The sequence below is a fragment of the Cygnus olor genome, chromosome 1 (assembly GCF_009769625.2).
Source record: "Cygnus olor isolate bCygOlo1 chromosome 1, bCygOlo1.pri.v2, whole genome shotgun sequence".
NCBI lineage: Eukaryota > Metazoa > Chordata > Aves > Anseriformes > Anatidae > Cygnus > Cygnus olor.
The window spans coordinates 32196293-32220350 of NC_049169.1; the positions used below are offsets into that span (position 1 = coordinate 32196293).

Sequence of the window (24058 nt, forward strand, 5' to 3'; positions counted from 1 at the left end):
AGAGGACACAAAGTCAGGGTTTCTGGCTCCACCTCAGGGGAAATAAGGGTAGGAGAAAGATTCTGGGAAGAGATGTCACAGGTCCTAGGCAGTACACCAGCATTTCATAGCACACCGAGAGACATTTTGTGGGCTGAATGTGAGCAAAAAGGTTTTTTTTTTTTTACATATAGTCCCTCTTCAACATTCAGACAAGCACTCAATGTGTGTGTGTGCATACGCAAGCAAGTTGTGTCACCTAATAGCTGATGGGATTGAACATGGTCTAGAGGACATCCGGGGAAAGCATCATTACAGTCCTCTATTATCATTCCTCAATTAGTTTATTTTTTTACTGTAAGGATGAGTGATGGGACAGTTCAATGTTTCCTTTCTTAGACATCAGCCAAAGCTGGAGAATCACTTGTCTGCGACCAGTGGTGCCAGCTCGGCAGGCACAGACCCACCTGGTGGAGCCTTCAGCCTCTCACCGAGCACCCAGCTGTGCTGGCACCCAGCTGGGCTGCGATGCAGGTTTGTGGGCATGTCAGTTAAAGGAAATAGCAGCACAGTACTGTAAGTACAACCCACGATTCTCCTTTTATTAAACCTTTTAACTTGTCAGCATCACCAAATTTCCAAATTCATCAGAGCCAATCATCAGGCTCATGTTTTCCTCAAATCGCCCACAAGATGAGAATTATCGGAAGTTTAAATGGATTGATTAAGCCCTGTTTCTCAGTGAAATCAGAATAATAACATGAAAATATAATGGCAGAGCACAAAAGTACTTTCTCCCTAGACTAGGGCTGAAATCCCAAAACAAGAAAAAAAGGAAAGAAAGGATGAAGAAAATAATATGATGCAATGTTCTTTCATGCAAAAGTTTAATTTGGTCACAGGATATACTTTAATTATAGAGAATACATTTTTATTCAAAAATCACTACCATTACCCAAGAATATGCTATGTTGGATATCAGGTTAAAGTCACTTGATCTGGTAGTGGATTTTCAGAGAGATTCTGCAGCAGAAGAGCTGAGCACTTTCCAGCCTGTGACCAGTGTTTCAGGGCTGAAAAGAAAATAACCCTCTTGTAGATGGAGGTAGATTTCAGTTCACCTTATGCCAAAGTAGCTGTTGAGGGACCATGCTATAAAATAATCAGAAGAACTGACCTAGATTATTTCAGTGAATGATCTATGGGGCAACCCCCCCAAAAATGTATAGGTGAACATGGGGGTAGGGGCTGGAAAGAGCATGCAGATGTGGAGTTTGTACCTCTGAAGTAGCATTTGCTTCCATTGAAAATGTCTCTATGACTACCACCTGCCTGTGTGACAGTTATTCCAGTATAAGTCTTTATCTATAATGGTGAGGCAGTATTAATATTGTAGTTATTCGGTGCATAAACAAGATTACATATTTTTGCAATGTTCTGTGCTAAGTATTTGATTTTAAAAAAAAAAGCAAAAGTACTCAAGTACGATTCACACAAGCATATTTATTATATAAATACTTTATAAATTACAAGATTTTAATTATAAATGTAAACATTTCTAGGAAAATAATGTTTTATATTCTTATTAAGGTTTACAACTAATATAAGGCACATAGTGCAAAAATACATTTCTGATGCAGAGATCACAAAATAATTACCTACATGTGTTATCTAAAAGTAGCTGCTTAGACTTATGTGGTACAGTCTTGGTTTTAATTAATACATATTGCTAATTCATGGCTAACTCTTTGTGGGTAGAAATATGATATAGCTACCATTTGATCTAACAATTTTACTGGCATGCAAAACAGATATTTGGTTTACAGAATGCACATTGTCAGAAAAAAAAGTATGTATAGTTATCCAGTACATCATACATGTTGTTATGCAGGTAGTAAATTTTATTCAGAATACCTGAGTGTTGGCCCTGAAACGCATTATCTTTATAAGCATATACTTCTACGGTTCTGGACTGTAAGGCAATCCAAAACAACAAATCAACCACCTAGATCATTTTTAAAACTGTATAACTCTTTCATACACTTACTTTTCTGGAAGAAATAATTTTAACTAGCAGATGTTAGAGCTTTACTTATAGCCATTCAAAAATATCAAATGGAGTCAAAGATGGACACCAGCCACACTGTGTGCTTGATGCTGCCTCTGCCCCAGAGTTTTCTTAAGGTTACTGAAGACTGTATTGAGCTGGAATTTAAAAAGGGAGGCACACTATAGCCATTACGAATATTCTATTGGAATAAGGGGTATATGGAAAGGGTTTAAGTAAATGCATATTCATACACTCACATACAATTGGTATATAAACAGAACACGTTCCTTTTACAGTGTTCTTAGCTGAGAGGCAGGGATTTAAAATCAGATTTCCAAGCAATTTTTCTCCTTATTTATCTCTTCCTGTAACCACAGAAAAATAAGCCTAGATGTTTAACATGTGCTATAGAGACTACAGAGGTTAAACCACACTTTTCAGCATTGCTGCTAGTATTTGAGCACCACAATAGATATAATGACAGGTATGGGGAAAAATGCTTTCACTGACAGGGAAACACACAGATCTATTGATCTCAGGAGAAAATACACTGGTTATATACTGTTTTGTTGTAAATTATTGACAGAAATTCCTAACAGGTTTCACAAAGTTGAAAGATCTGAAATTATTACCTCTTTTCTCTATATAGGAATGACTTTTCTTTCTACATTTTAGTGTAGCTGATCAAGAAAATCAGTGCAGTATGAATTTTACTGAATACTGCATACAGAATTGCACCAATTAGTTGTAGGTACAGTATTGCAATTATGGCACAGTTCAAGGTGTTACCTATGCTAGCAATCTCAGTGCAATTTACTGGTTGATATACCTACTATACATTGAATGAATGCCTCTCCATGAAAACCTGAAGGTTTATGATTGTGATTTACACACTTGTTAGCTCACAAACAGGTAGCACCTCCCCAGATAAACACTGAAGAAAATAGAATGGAATTCTTAGCAGTGAGCATTACAGTCATGAGCATTACAGAGATGAAAATTAAAAAAATACATATATACACAGCACCTACAATTTGCACCTAAATGACAGATGTTGTGCTTTGATGTTCTTACCACACCAAAGTTCTCACTGTATTTGAAGCTGGAGACCAGTAATTGTGTTAGGAATACATTTTCCACAAAATCCTCCGCATCTTCCATATATTTTAGTACCATCCTGGAAATGAGACAGAGAAAGCAATCAATCGAGAGAAGTAACTGCAATCATAGTTGTACAAAAAGATCCTCAAGGTTTGCACACAATAGACCTTTTGACAAATCAAACCTATAAACATGAAATCAAGAGGGCATCAAATTAACAGAACAGGCACAGAGATCCTTTATCATTATAGTTGTATACCTTCTTTCCCAGCTTACTATCCAATGTTTTCCTAAACTATGCATCTTTACTCTTCTTTTTCAACAGGTCTTTTGGTTTCCCATATGAATCAAGTTGGAGGTAAGCAATCTGTAAGAATCTTCTGTAGTAAGTATCTTCAATAAAATGGTATTTTTTATGAGGCAGTATTAGGTATCTCCAATTTTTTAATGAACCTAATTAATATGGCAATAGGCCCTTAAAACCAGTAAGAGAAGGCTAGGTAGGCAGTGTTGATCTGGATTAGATTCTGGGAGGTGTCATTAAACATTCCATGAGATTTTTAAGATGAAATTATCAGGCTTAGGTCTCATACTGCACTTGAAAGAAAATTTAGACAGATCAGAGACCTTGAGCTCTATACTTGATTCATAACTAGTGTTGCACTAGAGAATCATCAGCAGCACCTCTTGAGGTATAATATTGCAAGTCATAATAGTAGGTAAAGGAAAACAACATTGACTTACGTGAGATTTGTGTATGTCAGCAGTTGCATAGTTGCCCTGAGCAATCCACCTAACTGTACTGGATAATCTCAGACCTGTACCAGCCAAATTAATGCTGAACTGTCCCTAACAAAACAAAAACAAAAGGTAAAATACAGAGCTTGTGAACAGAGTTCAAAACACTAAAACACTTTATTTTGGCATAGCTACACATATAACTTAGGGTATATCTAGATATTAAGTACTCAAAGGGGCATGCTTAACCTGGCTTAGTTACATCACATATTTCCTAACTTTTGACTCTCAGGACACAGAGATGCATGAACAAGTTATTCTGCAGTAAGTAGCACCTGTGAACCAGCTGATCTGCAGTATCTGTTTGAAGAGTATGAATACAGAACTAACAGAACTAACCTTGGTAAACAAACTGGGGTACAGAAAATGATTAAATTGCATTCACACGGAAGTGCAGTATGTTTAAAATATATGTTACCTCCAAAAGAGCCTAACTGTTGTTTTAGGCAACACTGTAATCTGAAAACCCCCCTCCAGTTCACTGAAGGTCTGAATTTCTATATTCAGACCTAGTTAAAATTGCTTAAAACACAAGATCAAAGTTTTAGGAAAGATAAAATCTCCATTACATATTGCAGCTTCTGTATTTTATCGTTTCTATAGATTTCTATTAACAAATATAGCAGCTGGGGGATATTCATTCAAATAGTGTGAAATGCTTTCCACAATTAACAGGCCCAAACTAACTACATTTACAGGGGTATCATTTTGTAAAAATAAATGAAAAGTGCTATGTGAAATTACAATGACAGCATAACAGCTGTCTGTCATGCAGTAAACTCAAGATCAGGAACAGATTTCAAGGACAGAGTGAAGTAACTGAGGCTTTTTATCTACGTACAGACACAGAGCACTAGTTTCAATGCGTATGTCACAGATGAAAACGCATCAGTGAAAAACACATGAGCAAAATGACTTCCAACAAAAATTACAGATTGCAGATAGACATGTATTGCATTAAGTCTGAAGAGTTTGCAGGTTGAAGGTATCCATTACTGTAATGAACTCCAACTGTTTTCATGTTAGGGATTAAGTTTAAGCATAATTTAGGCACTTCATTTGCCCCTAAACTGTAGGTCTCTAGCTGCCCTTGAATGCATCCACGTATATAGCCTGTCTTAATTTTAGGCACCCAGGTTAGACAGAAAACAGGGATTCACCTCCATGCAAGTCTGAGCCAGTGGGTCTTAACTCTCTTTATAATCAGTGGAAAGAAATATGTGCTTCCAGAGGATGGTAACCATAAAATGTCTAATAGGGTAAGGTTAGAGGTACTGTGTTCTAGGGAATCCCATTTCTGCCAGTGGACTCCAAGGGCAGCCTAGGTTGACTTGCTCAGACTAGGGCTATGGCTGTGTTAACAAGTAGGCTGCAGTATGAGCAAACCCGTAAAGTGAAAAAGTTGGGTCAGAGAACCTAATGTACAGTACACAAATCAGAGTTTTACACTGGGCTCTCATCGAGTTCCACAGACTGAATTCTCATCAGCAGTTGGCAAGCACTAGGGTCCTTCTGGAGCTTTGATTTACTTTTATCTGGAGGTTCATGTGTCCTAAGACTGCTCCATGGCACAAAACAACAAACAGTAAACTGGGACAATAGAGAGATTCACTTAAGAAGCACCAGCCAATCCAAACTAAAACAATAACGTAGACACACCAATAGATGTACAGCTTGAATTCATGTGCTAAACAGGATCAATTTCTCTGGTAGCCTTCAAAGCTATGCAGAGTCAGGAAAGAAACAGATTAGAAAATAAAAAAATTGCAGGATTAAATAAAAGGAGAATGAAGACTGAGAAGGGAAAACAAAGGATACCTCACATCCAGGTACTCAAGAGGGAGGGAGAGCAATACATGAAGTACAGAGCAGTACAAATAATGATACAGCTACAGGCCTAGAGGCAAATCATGGAGTAAACAATTCGTGGTAGAAACAGAAAAAAAGAGATGGTGAAACAGGAGAGAAAGCAGTAAGAAAAAAAAAACAACAAACACTTATAAAGTCATACACAGACCAGACAGAACAGATTTTAGGTGTTTTAGAGTTACAGCTCTAAACCAGTCACACAGACTTTTTTTTCTCCTATGTGCACATTTCAAGGGGAGAAGGAATCATAAATACCTGCGGACATCTGGCAGCACTGTAGCAATCTCCAGCTGTAGCAAATGGAACTGCTCTCCCAAGTATAGTCTGAGCAAAAAGAAAATCCGTGGCTAGAAAACAGAAAATTACTCAACACTGGAAGCGCTGCATTAGAAGATTAGGTGAAAACTGTGTGAAACAACAATCTTTTATTTTCTCTTTTTTGAAATTCTAGTTTATGCCACATCAACCCAACCTACAAGCCCAGTTTGCTTTCTGAGACAGTATGGGGATAGGAGGAGGACTGACGTGCACCTGGACATAAGTCTACGTGAGCTGGCTGTGGCTCAGCTTGCCACCGTCAGACAGGGGCTTCAAAGTGCTGCAAGATACCCCGTCCTTTTAGCCTTTCTACCACAGTCTGAGAGGGATTAAGTATGGCATGACAAGACTTTCCCAAGAAAAATGTGCCAGTGGCTAAAAGGAAATGGAATAATGGGAACAAAATATTTACAAAATCACTTAAATGTGAAACTGTAAAATTCATGCCACTTGACCACTTGGGACAAACTAATAAAGGAAGTAGTGGTGGTTTCTCTGTTTTATTTTTTTTTTAATTCCTATTGAATTCCTAAAGAAAATAAGAATTTTCTTTGCCCCAAAATGGCATCATTAGATCCACAAGGGAGTTGAAGTGAAAATTTGGTAATCACGACCATTCACAGTATCAACAAAGGCTCACATCGGCTAAAACTACTAAAATGCTTACTTCTAATTTGCATGGAGTCTACATCAAATCTTATTTTGCTAAAAATTGTGAAGCCAGCTGCAAGGTAATCATTTCGACAGGCACAGTCTTGCCTTCTGCTTCCATTGAAAGGACATTCATATGGATTCTGTAACCTAGAGAACAGCAGAGATTTAGTGTTCCTTTTGACATTTTTCCATAACATAACATCATAGTGAAAAATAATTGCATTGAACTATGCCACATATAGAAAATTAACCAACAGTTACTGAACAAGAAGCTCAGCAATTAGCCTTGGTTCAGCTGAAATACTAATGTGGATTCAATCATTTTCTACTAAAATCGAGATAGAAAAAAAAATTATAATCATTTAGTGCAATTATCTCAAGTCCAGCTTGGAAGTATCCACATTTCTGCACGTGTTCATATGCCTAGATATTCAAAACAGAAAATAAAGGAAAAAATATATATATATTAATCTGTTCTTAGCAAAGGTAAGTATTATTTTATTGTTTTATTTTGGGAGATATAAATGCACTTCATAAAATTTACAAAACCACATTTGTACCTGAATCCATATACTTCAGAAAAATTGTCTGCTTCACCTTTTACCAACGTCAAATATTCTCTGGGATTCTCTAAATGCATGCCTGAACAATAAATCTGCCAGAGAAAATACAACCCTTTAGCAAAATCTTTATTAGAAAGTATTATTTAATAAAAATATATGTTCATAAATATTAAGAGTACCTTTATCATCCTTCCTTTAATGTTGAGTAGGTATTCACCATCTTTTCTAATCCCTTTTTTAATCTGAATATCTTTGCAGGTGGAAAGTATTTCACCTTCAAAATGAAGGATTGAATCATATTAATATTTCCTGAACAGAGTTTAGTTTTAGGACTTTTCCATAATTATCCTCCAAATATATTCATTGCTTTAAAATAAATAACCTGGGAAAACATTAAGTTCACCTGAAAATTACAGCTTCCACTTACATTCTTCTGCATGGCAGATCTTTCTGGCATCTGGTTTTAAATGTGGTAGGCACAAGTCACTGGATAAGCCATTTTCAGTCATACATGCTACTGTTCTTTCCTTTACTCCCATTCCACAAGTCACCGAGCACTAGATAAGGATAGCAATCAAAAGTTAGATTAGAAGGTAGAAAATAATTAACGTAAGCTTGTCAGCAAATACCTTGGCATCGATTTGTGTTTGAGGCAGCTGTCAAAAATCACCTTGCACATCTGTACTCACCTTGGTCCACTTCCCCACTCTCCAGGTAGCTCCTTGTGAACATCCTTTGATATTACATGTATAAATGTATGGGGAGGGTGTTACTGGGCATTCTCGGTACGCCACAGTTCGAAGGCTGTAGGCATGCTTGTTTTGAACAGAATGGATTCCAACACAGTATGTGATCCTCTGCTGGTAATCCACCCCACAGCTGGCTGAACACTAAAATAAAATCCCCAAGCACAGGCATTATTTCTGCAGAGCTGAACCTTCCCACAGCATTGCAGCTACAGATAAGTCATCACTGATCCTCATTTTGGCAAAAGCCTGTAATCCTACGTGTGACATCTCAGTTAATCAGCGTGCAGAAGTGAAGGTCTACCATAATTACACACCCGAGGAAAGGGAAAGTTCCGTGCAGCTCTTCTCAGAGCTCAGAGAGGTTCCAGAGCAGTTCCCTCTCAGCTGCAGTGCACACACATACATGCACATGTAGGTAGTGTAAGGGAAACGAGGGACTGATCCCACATTTCACTGAAATCAAGGAAGGGATTTCTGTTTGCTTCAGTTTGTAAGGACGTTTCCTTTGGAGCTAGCAGAGGAGTCTGGTGGTAAGGGCAGCTGTCCTCTTGCAGGTGTTCATAGCTCCCAGGCAGGCTACCAGATGATGGTCAGAGTCAAGTGGCAAAGATAACACTCTTTCACCCCTGTATGGTGTTATTTATGGTGACTCTCCCTTAATCATAACACTTAGCAAACAGTCCCTAGCACTGCCTTTTCCTGTTCATGTTCCCACCACCACTCATTTTAGCATCCCTCATTACAGCATAAGCTTCTCTAAAACCGAGCACTGTTTCTTTCTAATAACTTGGTATCCCATAACCCTTACTAATCAGAGTTTGGTAGTAGTCAGACAGATTTACTACAATAAATCATGACTGACTGGAAGGTTCACTGTGGAGAAAGTTGGGGCACCCTCATTCAGATGAAAACATGCTTTTTTTCCTCTGCACTCATGAAGTACATTTTACAGCAGTTTAATACTCTTCAGTATAACGTTACATGAAAATGTGCGAGCAATATCATTAGTTTACCTGTGACAGTTCTCCTGTAAGCACAACATACTTAGTGGGAGCTACCCTACAGTTTTTGGTTGATGGAGGCTTTGTGGCAGGATCACAGAAGCTTTCACCCACTTGGATCTGGTTTTCATCCACACACTTAACCTTTCGGTGTATTTCCTCTCTTCTATATGATGTCGAGCACTGAGTGTGAGAAAAACAATCACAGTATGTGGAACTAAACTGCCCATTTACAGAATAAAGCTATTTGTCAATTGTCACATATCACTAAAATTCAGATAGCAAAAAATTTTATGACGTGTTATCAGAGTTGGACCAAATTACTCACTGAATCAAAATCCTTTATTTTCAGTGTTCAGATACCTCCAATCAGCTGCAAAAACAACTGTACATAATAGCATGACACTGTAATTGTTGGGTGAGATGGAGCAGAAAATAAAAATGTCAGGCTAAGATGATAGGTTGAGTGAAAAAGCTCTTCTGCATGAAAAGGAAACAGTCGAGATATGATTTAAGTGAAATATGGAAAGAATAACTTGGTCTTGGAAACAAAACATAAATAATCCCTGGAGGCACATACGTGATATTACACTGACAAACCAAAGAAAGCAGAACTGCCTATTAGTAAAACCAGGAGCAGTTTGGGGCAGCAGTCTCTATTGAGACTGTGCTTTTGTCCCAGATGTCTTCAGACCTCCTTCCATGCCAGGTTTGTGAGACTCAGCATCGTCAGCAGCTCTGCCAGCACAGACTGAGAACCTTGCTGCCACCTGAATCCAGAAAAGTACAGGCTACATAACACAGAGGTACAGGCTACGTAATACAGGTCAACAGCACATCCCCAGCTCCGGATGCTTAAACTAACCTGTTTGAACTGACTGCAATAAAGATGTAAGGCTCAAATACACCAACTCCAGTCTGAGCAGATGCATTAATCAATACCACTGTCTACTTGGTACTTTTGACTCTGAGCATAGCTTAATATGGATTTGGACCCAACCACAGTCAATTAGGAGACTCATCAAGGTCTGATGTATAGGCCAAATGTATCATTCGAATTTTATTGTTATTGACTCAAAGTGGCAACCTGAAGTACAGAAAATAGATGTAGGGTAGAACAGCTCTGTGAGAGGAAACCTCTAACTTTATCAAGTTTTCTTGAAAACCTTTAAGAGACTGCACATCTTCCCTGGGCTGTCCATTCCACTGCCCGAATTGTCTTCATGGGGGAAAAACTTTTCATAATTGCCAGCTCGAACCTCTGGCTTCACTTTATTCCTGTTGTGCCTTCCCACCATGCAACACTGTGTGGAGAGCCTGGCTCCATCTTCTTGGCAACTTCTTTGTAGATACTGGAAGTTCACTGTTATGTCTCCCCAAACCGCCTCTTCTCCAGGCTGACCAAGCCCAGTTCCTTCAGCTTCTCCTCACGGGCAGGTTGCTCAGCCCCCATCCAGCCTTCCATTTATCAATGTCTTTCTTGAACGGGGGAACCAAAACTGAATGTAGAAGCTAGTCATGGTCTAACAAATGATGAGAGAGATACCAGTTCACTTGATGTACTGGCATGTCCCTGTTTGTATGGTCCAGGCTGTCACTGCTGCCAGGCACACGGCTGGGCCAGGTTCGGCTGCCACCAGGCCTCAGGGCTGCTCCTCCCCAGCCTGGGCTGCTGCAGGGTTGCTTCATTCCCAGGGCAGCACTTTGCTTTTGTCTTGTTGAAATGCAGAAAGTTGCCGTCGGGCCATTCCTCCAGCATGTCTGGACCCCCTGGATGGCAGCCCTGCCCTCCAGCATATATAACCCATCTCCGCAATTTGGTGTCGCCTGCAAACTTCATGAGCAAGCACTGAGCCCCAAGCAACTGCTTTAGAAATTTCACTGACATAAATACACTGTTGAAAGAAGCTGCAAAATATACACCTGGGCTTACAAACCACTCTTGACCAGAAAGCTCTAAACAAGCTGAGACCCAGGTAAACAATCATTCAGATGAAAAGCTTTAGCCTTCTATCTCTTCATGTGAGCAAGAAATTAATAGGCAAAACAATCAGTGGTATCGTGTTACTGATGTGGAAAAACAACAGCCTTATTACATCTGAGAACAGCTTCTCATCACTCTTTGTAGCGGGCTTTTTTTTGAGAAAAAAAAAATGACAAAAATTCACTTGCATTAGGTAGGAGTAAGTTTTTAACACCTGAAGGAGAAATTCAAGTATTGCCTCATGATTAGGGAATTAAGCGCTTATAATCTCCTAGTCTTGCCATCTGAGTGCTTGCCTACTTTCTTGAAAAGGTGAGGCCACAAGCAGGATGGTGGGAAATCAGAGAGAATAATGGATGTAAACCAGAGAGCGAGCTTACCTGCCTGTTCAGAAGATCTACAAGAGAATGGGGCTCAGCAGTGGAAGCCATCTGTGCATTAAGCCTTTAAAAAATCCCGTCACTCAGAGAGTGAAGATGTGTGGACTTGTATCAGGGGTGCAGTGTGAATACAGTTGGCTGGTGTAGCTTACAGAGACATGTCATCTTTTAATGGCATGGAGTAGGTCAAAATATTAGGCACATGAGGAATAACCCAATCATTAGGTAACGAGGACAGGCTACTTTTCACTATGCCTTATATATTGTTCCAGTAGAGATTCTTCTTTTTAGTGTGAAAATGCCTATGTGGTATGAAAAAGCTGGCTGCTGCTAATAGCCAGCTCCCCAGCTGTAAGCTGTACAAATGCTAGATCTGGAAATTTTTCTCATATGCTGTGACTGGTGAGGCAAGGAAATGACACACGAGCACTCAGAGCAGAGACAGCTGGGCAAAATATTCTGAGTTTGAGTACGTACTGCACCAGGAGGGGAATACAGATAAACACCTGAAGAGTTAGTATCAATGCTAGATGTTCAGGGTTATGTAGGAATCTGGTGAGAGAACGTAACTGAACTCGGGAATTTCAAGCAAACAGCAGTAAAAATGTGGAAAAATTTAGGAAGTAGACAGATGATGTAGTGAAACAATGCATTTGGAGTGAAGAGCTCATAATACCCAGCTGGAATATACAAGCGTTTGATAGGAAAGGGAAACTCACCATCGCTCTCTGAAAATCTGCATTTCTGATAAAAGGACATTCTGAGCCATTTCTACTCTAATTCCTAATTTTAACAAGGTCACGTTAGAAGTGAACACTTGGAAGAAACCTATATTGTCACCTTTCTCTCAATGTGGCTTAACAGAGGAATCTATGCCAGAATTGCATGACTATTATCCAAGTTTTTGCAAAACACCAGCAAATAATTTACACATTAGCAGTAGCCAGTTCTACAGCATTGCATCTCTGACACTTATGAGTCTTCATATTCACAGTTTCAGGGGGGTTGCCCTAAAAAAATGTAATGCTGCAGATTAAAGATGCTGCAACTGCACAAACTGAGCTTTTGTTTAATGTTACAGTAAGAGACAGGCTCTCCTGTACACCATTTCAGGTATTTATCTAGGTTTTGTTTTCTCTCTCCCTCTGTCTATATGTGCATGTGTGAGCATACATGGATACAAAACTTACTTATATTTGCATGTAGAAAATAGTCATCACATTAAAAAAAATAATAAAAAAAAAATTCCTGAAGGTGTCATTAGATTTTCTTGAGTATGACATGTTTGTTTTCGTTGCTTCTTTTCTGGTTAGTCTGCCTTATAGAAGTTTTTGGGAAAAAAAATAATTCTCAAAGATTTTACTGCTGAGGTTTTTACTTCCAGTTGATGTTTCATCTGTATTTCTCTTCTTAAAAAGTGTTTTTTGCATATTTCATCATGAAGTTTTATTAAAACTTTTTTGCATTATATAAAGACCTTTGTAATAAAATGACACAATCTTATCATTAGGGACCTACCACAGCAGTTTTGCAAATCTGACCTTTAAAATATCCAGCATGTTCACTTGTTATTCTGCAACATAAAGGCTACTAGAAACGTATCCAAAGCTGAAAAAAGTAGGAAAACTCATTACATCACTCGTAGTTACTTCATACAAGTTGAAAGCCTTACTTACATCTTCCCATTCATCTGCCAACCAGCGGTACTGCATACAGGCAGGCAGCCAACAACGCCTCTGGCTAGTGGGCCGTGCAGCGTGATTACACACAGCTTCGCTCACTTGACCCAGGCCCTTCAGCTGACAGTAGATGTCCCTTTGCTGAATCCCCACTCCACAAGACACAGAACACTGAAATGGATCAAAATTAGTTATGTCAGTGTGAAATGAGACAGTCAACAGAAAGCGGTGCAGTTGCCATTAGTGAGTGTTATTAGAATATTATTTAAAATACACTCCACAGACCCCCACCATATTATCTGAATAAATTTATGATGGAAATGTACATTACAATTAAAATCAAAGCCCGTAAGATATACAGAAAATAAATGCATCCAACATGCCTAGATTGATCTGTCTGCTTATCTTAATTCACAATAGGAACAATCAACATATGCAAAACAGAAGTTTAAGGGTTTGCAGGATCAAACAGTTCAAAGTCTTGAGTTCACCTTATTTCATTATCCAATTGAAGAATGTCAGTCTTGCCTGTTATTTTAAAATGCAAATATCAAACTGAAAGAAAAAGAACCTCAGTATTTCATTCTAGAAAAATCTCGCAAATGGTGCAGCATTTTGAGGCTATTGTCTTTCTTTTGCAGGTAGTACTAAAGGTTTTAAATCGTGATGAGCTTAAAAAGGTTCAAAACCTGTCTACCATATGTCTCTTTTCCTTATCCCTGGCCAAAAGGAGTTAACTACAACGGTAGTTTACTAAGCAGTACTTAATACAAAGACTTGCTGCAATAGATGTTCTCTTTTACCCCAGTAAGAAGCACAATTAGGTCCCAAAGCATACCTAAAGACTCAACCTAATCATAAAGTAGATATTGCTCTATCAGATGTGGCCAAATTGTGGAGACTAGTAATAAATGGCAGCCTGTATTTTATCACCACCATTTTGGAACAGAGCTTGCATCACCCCCTCCTGTAATATCCAAAGTTTCCATGTTTCCCTATAAAAGGTTAAGAGTATGGGTCTTTTAATGAAATCACAGAATTACCAAATGGTTAAAGTTAGATAACACTAGAGAGCATCTGCTTCTGTACCTTTGTGTATCCTTCAACACTCCTTATCACTCAGGTATGGTCTTTAATGCTTGGGGTATTAACTCATATTCTCTTTTTAAAGTCAGTTGTTTTTATTCTTGTTTTTCAGTCTGAGTGTAATAGCCTACCAATTTCTTTGATGTGTGAAATTACATGTATCAGTCTTATCAGGATATGTGAATTAGTTCAGTTTCTTAAAGAGAGAGCAAAACACCTATTTAACCATAAACATAAGAGCATGTTTATGAGTTAACTCTGGAGAACATTCCTGACTTCTGTACAATCTCTGCCTCTAGCCCCTGTTTTAGGCAGCAGCCAGGCCCTTACTGCACCCATTTCGTTAGACAGATAAATGTTTAAACTCTCCCTCTCTAGGGTGTCCTGGGCCTGCTAGTAGCAATTATCTGAGACTGATTAGTTTTTTTCATAGTAGGAATTTCTATTGTGATCAGAAATGTTACACTGATGGATTAATACAGGAGGGTAAAACAAAAAAGTCCCCAAATGAACCACAAAACCAAAACCCGTTTGGAACATTTTGGTTTTCTTTCATACTGCTTGAGTTAAAGCAATATACTACCCATTGACCTCACTTAAAAAGAAAATAAAATGGAAAAGAGCTATTTCACTCTCCATGCAATTATTCACTGATCTGTGGAGCAAGAGAATGACCATTTAGGTTAATTTGCTTGAAAAGAAGATCTGGTTTCTATTTCTTAAATAGATATATATATATTTGCATTTAAAAGAAAACAAGGCATCAGCTGGGATCAGTTTTAGAACAGACTTCTAAATGGAAATTGGCATTTTCCTATATGAGAAGGTAAGAAAATATTGAGTGAAATGCAAAATACTGCCATGTGCTGAGCTGAACACAATTTCACAACAGCTGCCTGGTGGAAAAGAACCTGGGGTGCTGGTCAGTATCCTGCTGAATGTGAGTCAGCAGTGTGCTCAGATGGCCAAAGGCCAACAGCATCCTTGCTTGTGTCAGAAATAATGTGGCCAGCAGGAGCAAGGAGGTGATCGTCCCCCTGTACTCTGCTCTGGCGAGGCCGCACCTCGAGTGCTGTGTTCAGCTTTGGGCCCCTCACTACAAGAAGGACATCGAGGCCCTGGAGCGTGTCCAGAGAAGGGCAACAAAGCTGGTGAAGGGCCTGGAACACAAGTCCTGTGAGGAGCGGCTGAGGGAACTGGGGTTGTTTAGTCTGGAGAAGAGGGGGCTCAGGGGAGGCCTTAGTGCTCTCTACACCTACCTCAAAGGACGTTTGTAGCGGGATAGGGGTTGGTCTCTTCTCCATAACAATAAATGATAGGACATGAGGAAATGGCATCAAGTTGCGCCAAGAGATGTTTAGGTTGGATATTAGGAAAAATTTCTTCATTGAAAGGGTTGTGGAGCATTAGAACAGGCTTCCCAGGGAAGCGGTTGAGTCACCATCACTGGAGGCATTCAGAAGATGTCCTTAGGGACACGGTTTAGTGGTAGAATTGGCAGAGCTAGGTTAACTAGGTTGGACTTGATGATCTTAGAGGTCTTTTCTAACCTAAGCGATTTTATAATTCTAACAAGGTGAGAGATATTTTACAAGATCAAAGTGGGGTGGAGGGATCAAGTATTTGTGTTCACAATCCGTTTTTCTTCTCCTTCCCCCACAAACCTGGTTTTACTTCAATATTCAGACTATGACAGCAATAACAGCAGTACCACTGAATTTGTCACTGTAGGTGAGAAGTAAGCTTCTAAAATTTACTGATATTTTGAATTTTCAAGTCAAGGAAAGTCGCAAGTAACTATTCTGTACAAGGTTCAGATTACCAAATACTTTCAATTTTCAGAGATATTTCTTGTAAATTATTAAAAAAAAGAAAAGAAAAGAAAAAGAAAACAATGAACTTCTTACAGATATTCAGATTTGTGATTTGCATGTAAAAACTTGCAGACACATTTTTATTGAAGCACTATGTTATGAATATGATATTGCCTTGTACTTTTATAGAAGAGAAGAACATAATTATAGCAGATTTCACATACCTCTTTCCATCTGCTCGCTTTCCAAGCAGGACATCTTCCAGCTCTACAGATTTTGTATGTCCGTGGTTTTTTTAAATGTCTGCAGTTTCCTTCCTCTATTTTAGCTTGGAAGCTATTAAAGCAATGCACATCACGATACTTCAAACCTTTTCCACAGGAAACAGAACACTGAAAAGAGAAGTATATTTCATTACTTCAGTAAAAATCTCAGAGTAATAAGAAAATCAGAAGAATCTGTGGAGGAGCCCCAAATGGACTCCACAACTATATGAATAAGCTTCTATATTCTGATATATCTACTGTATGTTTCTGAAATTTCTATGCCATTTCTCTTGTACCTAGCATTATTGATCAGATCCCTATCACACATTGCTCTTTCATTCAAATAGTCACTGATGAATATCTGAGCTCAGTCTACCATGCCAGCTTGACATTATAGTCTCACAATCAGCCTTCTGTTTCTACTAAGTATATTGCTATTTTCATGTAAGCAGTATGCTTACCATGCTTAATATAAGCTTTAAAGAAAGAAAAATGCAAAATCATGGATATGATGTTTCCAACTATTAGGCTATGAACTCAAGCTTGCTCTGACACCTCCTTTCCATGAGCTTTGGGTATCTCACTGTATGTGGCACAGAGGCCAGAGAAGATGTATTAAGTAGACTTTCCAGTTTACAGAGCAGGCCTTGGAGATTTGGCCCTGCCCCTGATCTCCCCTGGCTCTTCTGTTTCTTCCAGAAAATTGCTACGATATGCCAGGCTAGCTCTAGGACATCTCCCACTCTGACATAAAACCACTGGAGCTGCAGACATGTTTTGTGAAGCCCATCCCAACAGTATGCATTTGCCGTGAGTAGAGTGCATCTGACAGATCATTCTCTTTTGGAGAATGAGCCATTACTCCGCTAACCTCCTGGGCTGCAGTGAGGTTGGTGTTGAACTCTTCAGACCAGGGCTATCCCTGTCACCTGCAAAGCAGAACTGCAGGTCCCAGGGAACTTTCAGTCAAACAAAGAGTATCTGAAGCATTTATAAATGAGGTTGCAACTCAGGTGGTTTATTTTGGATCATGAACTTTCTAAAAGCAAGCACTTAAGTCTTTTTTTCTTTTTTTTTTTTTTTTATTAACATTTCTATTTTATGTTATACTAACAAAAAGTTTTGATAAATGGAGACACTTCGTTTTGTGTCTGGAAAGAGAACACATTTACTTTGTTCTACGATTTACCCTGTACTTTTACACTTGGACAAACATTTCCTTTACAATCAGCTACAAAATTGATACGCAAATCAAAATTTAATTTCTACATGGATGTGAAAAAAAAAAAGATATAAATATTGACTTCATTTCCAAGTACCTAAGATAGTTCTCTGCCTTTTATCTTACAATGTTTTCTGTGTCACTAGCATTACACGCTACATTACTACATTCAAGCACTTTAAAATACACATAATTTTCTATTTTCAGGAAATGAAGCTCAGAACAGACAGCTTTCAGTACAAAACCAAACAAAACCTGGCTAGAGATAAGTTTTTAAAATACAGAACAAGCAACTATATCAAATTAGCCAGCTAATACAAAAACATTTTTCACAATACGAGTAACTTCATCTCATTAATTTTTTAAATAGAATCTCAGCTGAAATTCTTGCCCTTGATATACAGGGATTTGTGTATGTTTGTAAACATTGATATGTGCAATATTAAAGGTTTAAAGCACCAATGTGTTTAAAATTAAGTCATTGCAGAATATAGCAATAAATTTCTTTTATCACACAATGCAATGGATAGCATGTTTCTCTTGCAACTATATTTGCAAAATGCTAAGGGTGCTGATTTGGTGACAACTTGCCTTTTACTTGTGTGCTAGACAATTCCAGTAAATGTTTCTAAATTAAATCTTTTTGCTCTCAAAAAAAAAAACCTTTCAATTTATCAGGAGGTTGAGGAAGGTGATTCTTCCCCTCTAATCCTCTCTTGTGAGACCCCAGCTGGAGTGCTCCGTTCAGCCCTGGGGTCCCCAGCACAAGAAGAACCTGGACGTGTTGGAGTGAGTCCAGAGTAGGGCCACAGTAATGATCACAGAGCTGGAGCATCTCTCCTACAAAGCCAGGCTGAGGGAGTTGGGGTTGTTCAGTCTGGAGCAAAGAAGGCTCCAGGGAGACCTTATAGTGGCCTTCCAATACCTAAAGGGTATATACTGGGTACCTTACAGTACCTACAGGGAGCCTGCAGGAAAGCTGGGGAGGGACTCTTTGTCAGGGAGTGTAGCGATATGACAAGGGGGAATGGCTTTAAACTAAAAGAGGGCAGTTTTAGATTAGATATTCAGAAGAAATTCTTTACTGTGTGGGTGGTGAGGCACTGGCACAGGCTGCCCAGAGAAGCTGTGGATGCCCCATCCCTGGAGGTGCTCAAGGCCAGGCTGGATGGGGCTTTGGGCAACCTGGTCTGGTGGGAGGTGTCCCTGCCCATGGCAGGGGGTTGGAGCTGGGTGGTCCTTAAGGTCCCTTCAAACCCAAACCATTTAGTGATTCTATGATCATTTTAGCTTTCCAGTTAATGCAACTGATAAATCATCTGAAATTTTCTTTTTTGTTGCTTTGAGAGACAGTAAGTTACAGAATTTTGCCAACTCATAGGAAGAACTTATCCACTTTTGAATAATACTTTTTTCAGGGAGCTTTTTCACTTCATGTTAATGTAATGTTATATGTAATAAATTAAAAAGGTGCATTCAACAGGTCAGGATTATGGGAAAAAAATCTGCAAAGTGCAGTAAATCCTTATGGGCAAAGTGTAAGCTTTCCAGAAATACAGGAACAGCATTTCAGTATACAGATTTGGTATCATTTTCTTTCACATATTCATCAAATTACAGATCTGATCCTGTGTTTCCATGTATCCAAACCTCCTATTTAACAGATCTTACAGTAAAACAGAAACTTCATTATGCAAGAGGTAATTCACTAGTGTTCTGATACTATGGGTTTCAACTTATGAGCTTTTTGAAGTTTTGTTCTTTTTTTTTATATATTATTTTTAACTGAAAAAGACATGAAGAAATGCTGAAGTTTAAATCATTTAGGTTAATGCATGTTTGTTGTTTCACTGAAGGAATGAAAACATTAGTAAAAAACAAAAAAACAGCAGACAGTAAGTAGCTGTAAACTTCTGCTTAAACATGATTGTGCAAATTTAAAAACAAGTAAACCACAAAACTAAGTAACTGCAAGCAGCTTTGCTTGAGTCAGGCTCTTGGGGTACTGTGTCTCCTGGAGAAGCTGCTGGCACCTCCAGCACAGGACAGATTCTTACATGCGCTGCAGCAAGCATCTCCCACCAACTCCAGTGAGAGGAAGAGAAACTTAAGTATCTGTGGATCAGATCCTTTGTAACTTCAGTGGGGCCTGGATGAAATTTAGACAACCAATTCCAAGACTATTATTATCCTTAGTCTTGCATCCACGTCAGCTGCAAAAGCACTTAGGCAGCCCTGAGCCACAGTCTAAGACATTAAAAAAATTCTTTGGTAGTAATTCTACAACCATGCACAACCCTTTAACAGACTGACCAGCTCAGTTCTTTACATCCCCATAAGGATGATCAATATCCTAAAAACAGTTTTTTCTCCCTTTCCACACTGTCTGGCTAAAAAAGCAATTCCTCTTAAGTGTACACTGGTAGCACAGCAGGCACCTTACAAAACACATTGATAGACAATAGTTAATGCAAACAAAGAAAGAGAAATGCTCCCAATTCTTTTTTCTTTAATATGTTCAAAAGTAAATGCACTCACTCTGGATGTAGATGATCCAAGGATCATCAATGGAAAATTCAAGAGGGCATATTACTCTGTAGGTACAGTACTCTCCTGAAAGAGGACACGTTCTGGATTCATTCCATAGATAATACATAAAAAATAGTTCTTAGAAGGATTGTTTCCTCCCCAAAATGCCTGGGCATCGGATGCAGGCAGGCTCAGCTGTGCTCCTTACTGGACACTGGCCCACCCTCAGCAAGGCAAATGAAGACTGCTCCTGCCCAACACAGCTTCTCACTGGTGACTCCTGGCCCGGTGGGGGTTGCCTGTCCTCCAGCACAGAGAGTGAATACCAAAGAATTCTCAAATGATGAATCAAAAGCTTCAATCAATATGAAGTAGGGATGAGTATTCTAGCTTTCTGTAAAGATGGATAATAGCTGTTGCTCAGTTCTTTAAATGAGAAACATAGGTTCCGTGCAAGATCCCAGACTGGGAATCCCAAGTGTCTAGAAGCATCTACATGCAGCTTACAGTGAGGTATCCTGCATTGAGCTCCATTGCCATCATCTATGTTTTCCTTAGAGTTGCATATTGCACACACTGACCTAGGACATCAGTACAAAGCATCAGATTTTCACCTGCACTGGACACCTCACTCTGTGCTCTGGTATCCACTCATGTCCTTTTACTGAATCTAGACTATAGTGCATTCCTTAGGAGGGTGAGTTTTGCCCTCCACAAACCTGTGTGCATATATTTGAAGCTCCTAATACTTTACTACACGCTATTTGTGGAATCTGGTCCTCTCGCTGCTTGGTGCCTACTCTGTTCTGTGAGATGCTCTGGTAATGATCTTCCCAAGGCAAAGCTCTCCTGACTGGGAGAAGTATAATGGCACTTAACTCTCTTGCTGCTTGACTTCCTTCTACTCAATAAATTTGCATGTGGTCAAGAACAACTTGGTCCTTACAATTCAAGACATCTGTAAAGTGGCTTCATTTGTACCACATTCCACATGATTGGAGGCTCATGGAGAGGACATTTTTTCCATACATTTTCTGTGGATTGCATGTGTAGAAAAAAAAAAAAACATAAGAACTTTAAATCTCAAAATAAATACGAACATTTAAAAAAAAATACTAGTTGAAAAAAACATCCTGTAATCATTTTACACAGAAATTCTAGCACTTGTCTCAACATTGGCTAAAGTAATATTTCCCATATGTCAGGTTCTTTTAAAAACATAAAACTGCAGTAAAAAGCTGGACTTGATTACTATTGTTCAAAGTCATTCCATAACACTGGTAACTAGGATTCATCTGTTTGGTTTTTTCATAGCAGTAAAATTCTACGAGGATCAGCCTGACAGGACTCCTGGTGCCTTCCGCAGCACAGACTGATGCTCAGGCAGGCATGCCATGATCAGGTCCTACCAAATTAAGGCTCTCTTTGCAGCTGACAGATGTAGTTTCACAAAAACCTTACTAAAAAAACCTTTTTTGATGCTTTTACTATCGGTATTATTTCATTTCAAGGTTGAAGACTTTGGATTATTTGGTGGATTTCATTCTAAGTTTTCTTAACCTTTTCTTTCAAGAGAGCATTTTGTGTAGCTTAGCTGGAGCTTACTGGGCTTCGAGAGACTGAAAAACAAACCAGTAAATGGGAAGCATATAACAGGGTCTCTTTGTATTCATATTAGCCGTAAAGAGACTTAACACACAAATGTGACCAAAAGCAGTGCTTTGCCACTAAACATGATAACAAATATTACAAATGTTAGAAAGTGTGGGTTTTTATCTTCTTTTTCTTTCCTTTTTCTTTATTTTTTCTTTTTTTTTTTTCTTTTTCTTTTTTTTCCTTTTTGGCAGGCACTTCTATGACTGGACAGGAAGAATTTAAAACGTGACAAAGAAAACAGATCAGAAAAATTCCAGTCCTATAGGGTTAAACACAGTAGTTGTTTGAGTTGTCTGACAAACCGCATTTTGATGATCTCTGGTTGGCCCTGGAGTCTGTTTGGGCTCTTTTAAAATTATATTAGAGGTAGACTGGGACCACTATTGCACAAGACACTCATAAAACATGCCTTTGAGCACTACTCAGTTATGAGTTGTTTCAACACTTCCTTTGCTGTATTAGAATTAGCTCTTCCTGTGCCTGCCTCCTCTCTACTAGCTGCATCTCCCCAGAGATCCATGTGATGCTTGAGCATGAAACAGGTATGAATGAAAGCCTGCAGAGGAAAGCCTTCACAAAGCTGTCATTCCCTTTACATTTGTAGACTACTGTCAAGAAGTAACACAGACTCTGAGAAGGGGTCCTACTGAATTCTTGGATTCAGAGTCAGGAACTTTTCACTAAAACGAGCACATATGCTTGTGCCATTAGCTCAAGCAATCAGAAACGACCATGCCTACAAAAGAACAAATAATCCACCACTCTCAGAAAGTGGATTGAATTCCAAGAGGCATGTGTGTTATTTATTTTTACATGTAGAGTTAGACATATGCTAACTACAGAAGTTGCACTAAAGACATTGTCACCTCATTGAGCACAGCTTCATTTGAAAAGTTGTGTTATATCAGACTTCTCATGTTGAGAAAATGTTTTGTTTTGATTAAACTAAGTCCTCCTTGCACCTGTGCTCTGTAGATCTGCCTTACCACAGTTTTAAAAGGCTAGTTGCCTTTGCAACTACAGAAATGAAAGGGGTTGAAACTGGCCTCAGAAGGACTGGCTGCATAACAGGGTAGGAACCAGACACACAGCTACTTCCTACCATCCGTACTTTGGTTTCCATGGTATGTGTCATGGACATGAACACTGGTGGACTCCAAACCGAATCCAGTGTGGGAGTACAGGACTCTGGAGGGTATGACCACAGTATGGCCTAACAGGTAAGTCTGAATGTGATGGCTGAGAACAGTGAAAGACAGCAGCAGTTTTTTTGAGGTCATCTAACCTGTTCACAGTCCATGGCCACATCCTTTCTGACAGGATTAAGTGCTCTCTGCTCCATGGAAAGGCAACCTTTGTCTGTCTCTTTTTAAGATGATAATTTTGTTTCAACTTTAATCTGAAGGATAACAGAAAAATGCCCAGTTTCTGAATAATTGCTTCTCAGGCATGTTGAATCGTATCACAGAACCACAGACTGGCTGAGGCTGGCAGGCCCTCAGGAGCCCACCTGCTCCAGCCCCTGCCCAAGCAGGGACACCCAGAGCAGGCTGCCCAGGACCACGTCCAGGTGGGTTTTGAAGAGCTACAAGGAAGAAGACTCCACAACCACTCTGGGTAACCTGTGCTAGTGCTCTGCCACACTCACAGTAAAGGGCATGCTTCCTGAGGTTCAGACGGAATCTCCTGTGTTCCAGTTTGTGCCCATTGCCTCTTGTCCTGGCACTGGGCACCACTGAAAAGAGCCTGGATCTGTCTTCTTTGTACCCTCCCTTCAGGTATTTATGGACATTGATGAGATCCCCCCTGAGCCTCCTCTCCTCCAGGCTAAGCAGCCCCAGCTCTCTCAGACTTCCTCACAGGAGAGGTGCTCCACTCCCTCAAAGATCTTCATGGCCTACGTTGGACTCTCCCTGCTATGTCCATGTCTCTTGTCTCTCTTGTACTAGGGGTAGGGAGGACTGAACTGGACACAGGTGCAGCCTCACCAACACTAAGTAGAGTAAATATGTATTTAGGAGGTAGATATAAATGAGAAACTAAGTACATACACATATATACATGGAAAAATAAGAAATGAAGGAATTAAGAAGGACATTCTAGGGTTGATGTAGAGAGCAGGAAGCTAAAACTGCTATGAGAGGATCTGTAAGGCATCTACTAGGATTGTGTGTGTTAATATATCCTTACAAATAAAGACATCCCAATTAGATAACAATACAAAACAACTACAAAAACACAAACCAAACCTTTTCCAGTATATTAAAGCCAGTCTCATCAGGACAGATGCTGAAGGGAAGTTGATTTCTTGTCTGCACAAGTCCAATTCTACTGAGGATACTACAGAGGCATTTTAGACA

General features: G+C 39.3%; 1 protein-coding gene across 2 annotated transcripts in view; it reads right to left on the reverse strand.

Moving 5' to 3' along the window:
* Positions 1–1597: 1597 nt before the first annotated feature.
* The window catches only part of ADAMTS20 (ADAM metallopeptidase with thrombospondin type 1 motif 20), a 96535-nt gene continuing 74074 nt past the window's right edge, over positions 1598–24058 (reverse strand). For both annotated transcript variants that reach the window (XM_040551494.1, XM_040551486.1), the window contains exons 29-39: positions 16250–16417; positions 13123–13296; positions 9095–9265; positions 8022–8222; positions 7760–7889; positions 7512–7606; positions 7330–7424; positions 6783–6916; positions 6053–6144; positions 3875–3979; positions 1598–3206 (exon numbers count right to left, since the gene is read on the reverse strand). In XM_040551494.1, coding sequence (XP_040407428.1) covers positions 3117–3206; positions 3875–3979; positions 6053–6144; positions 6783–6916; positions 7330–7424; positions 7512–7606; positions 7760–7889; positions 8022–8222; positions 9095–9265; positions 13123–13296; positions 16250–16417 — 1455 coding nt within the window. In that variant the 3' untranslated portion in view covers positions 1598–3116. The remainder of the gene's footprint in view (positions 3207–3874; positions 3980–6052; positions 6145–6782; positions 6917–7329; positions 7425–7511; positions 7607–7759; positions 7890–8021; positions 8223–9094; positions 9266–13122; positions 13297–16249; positions 16418–24058) is intronic.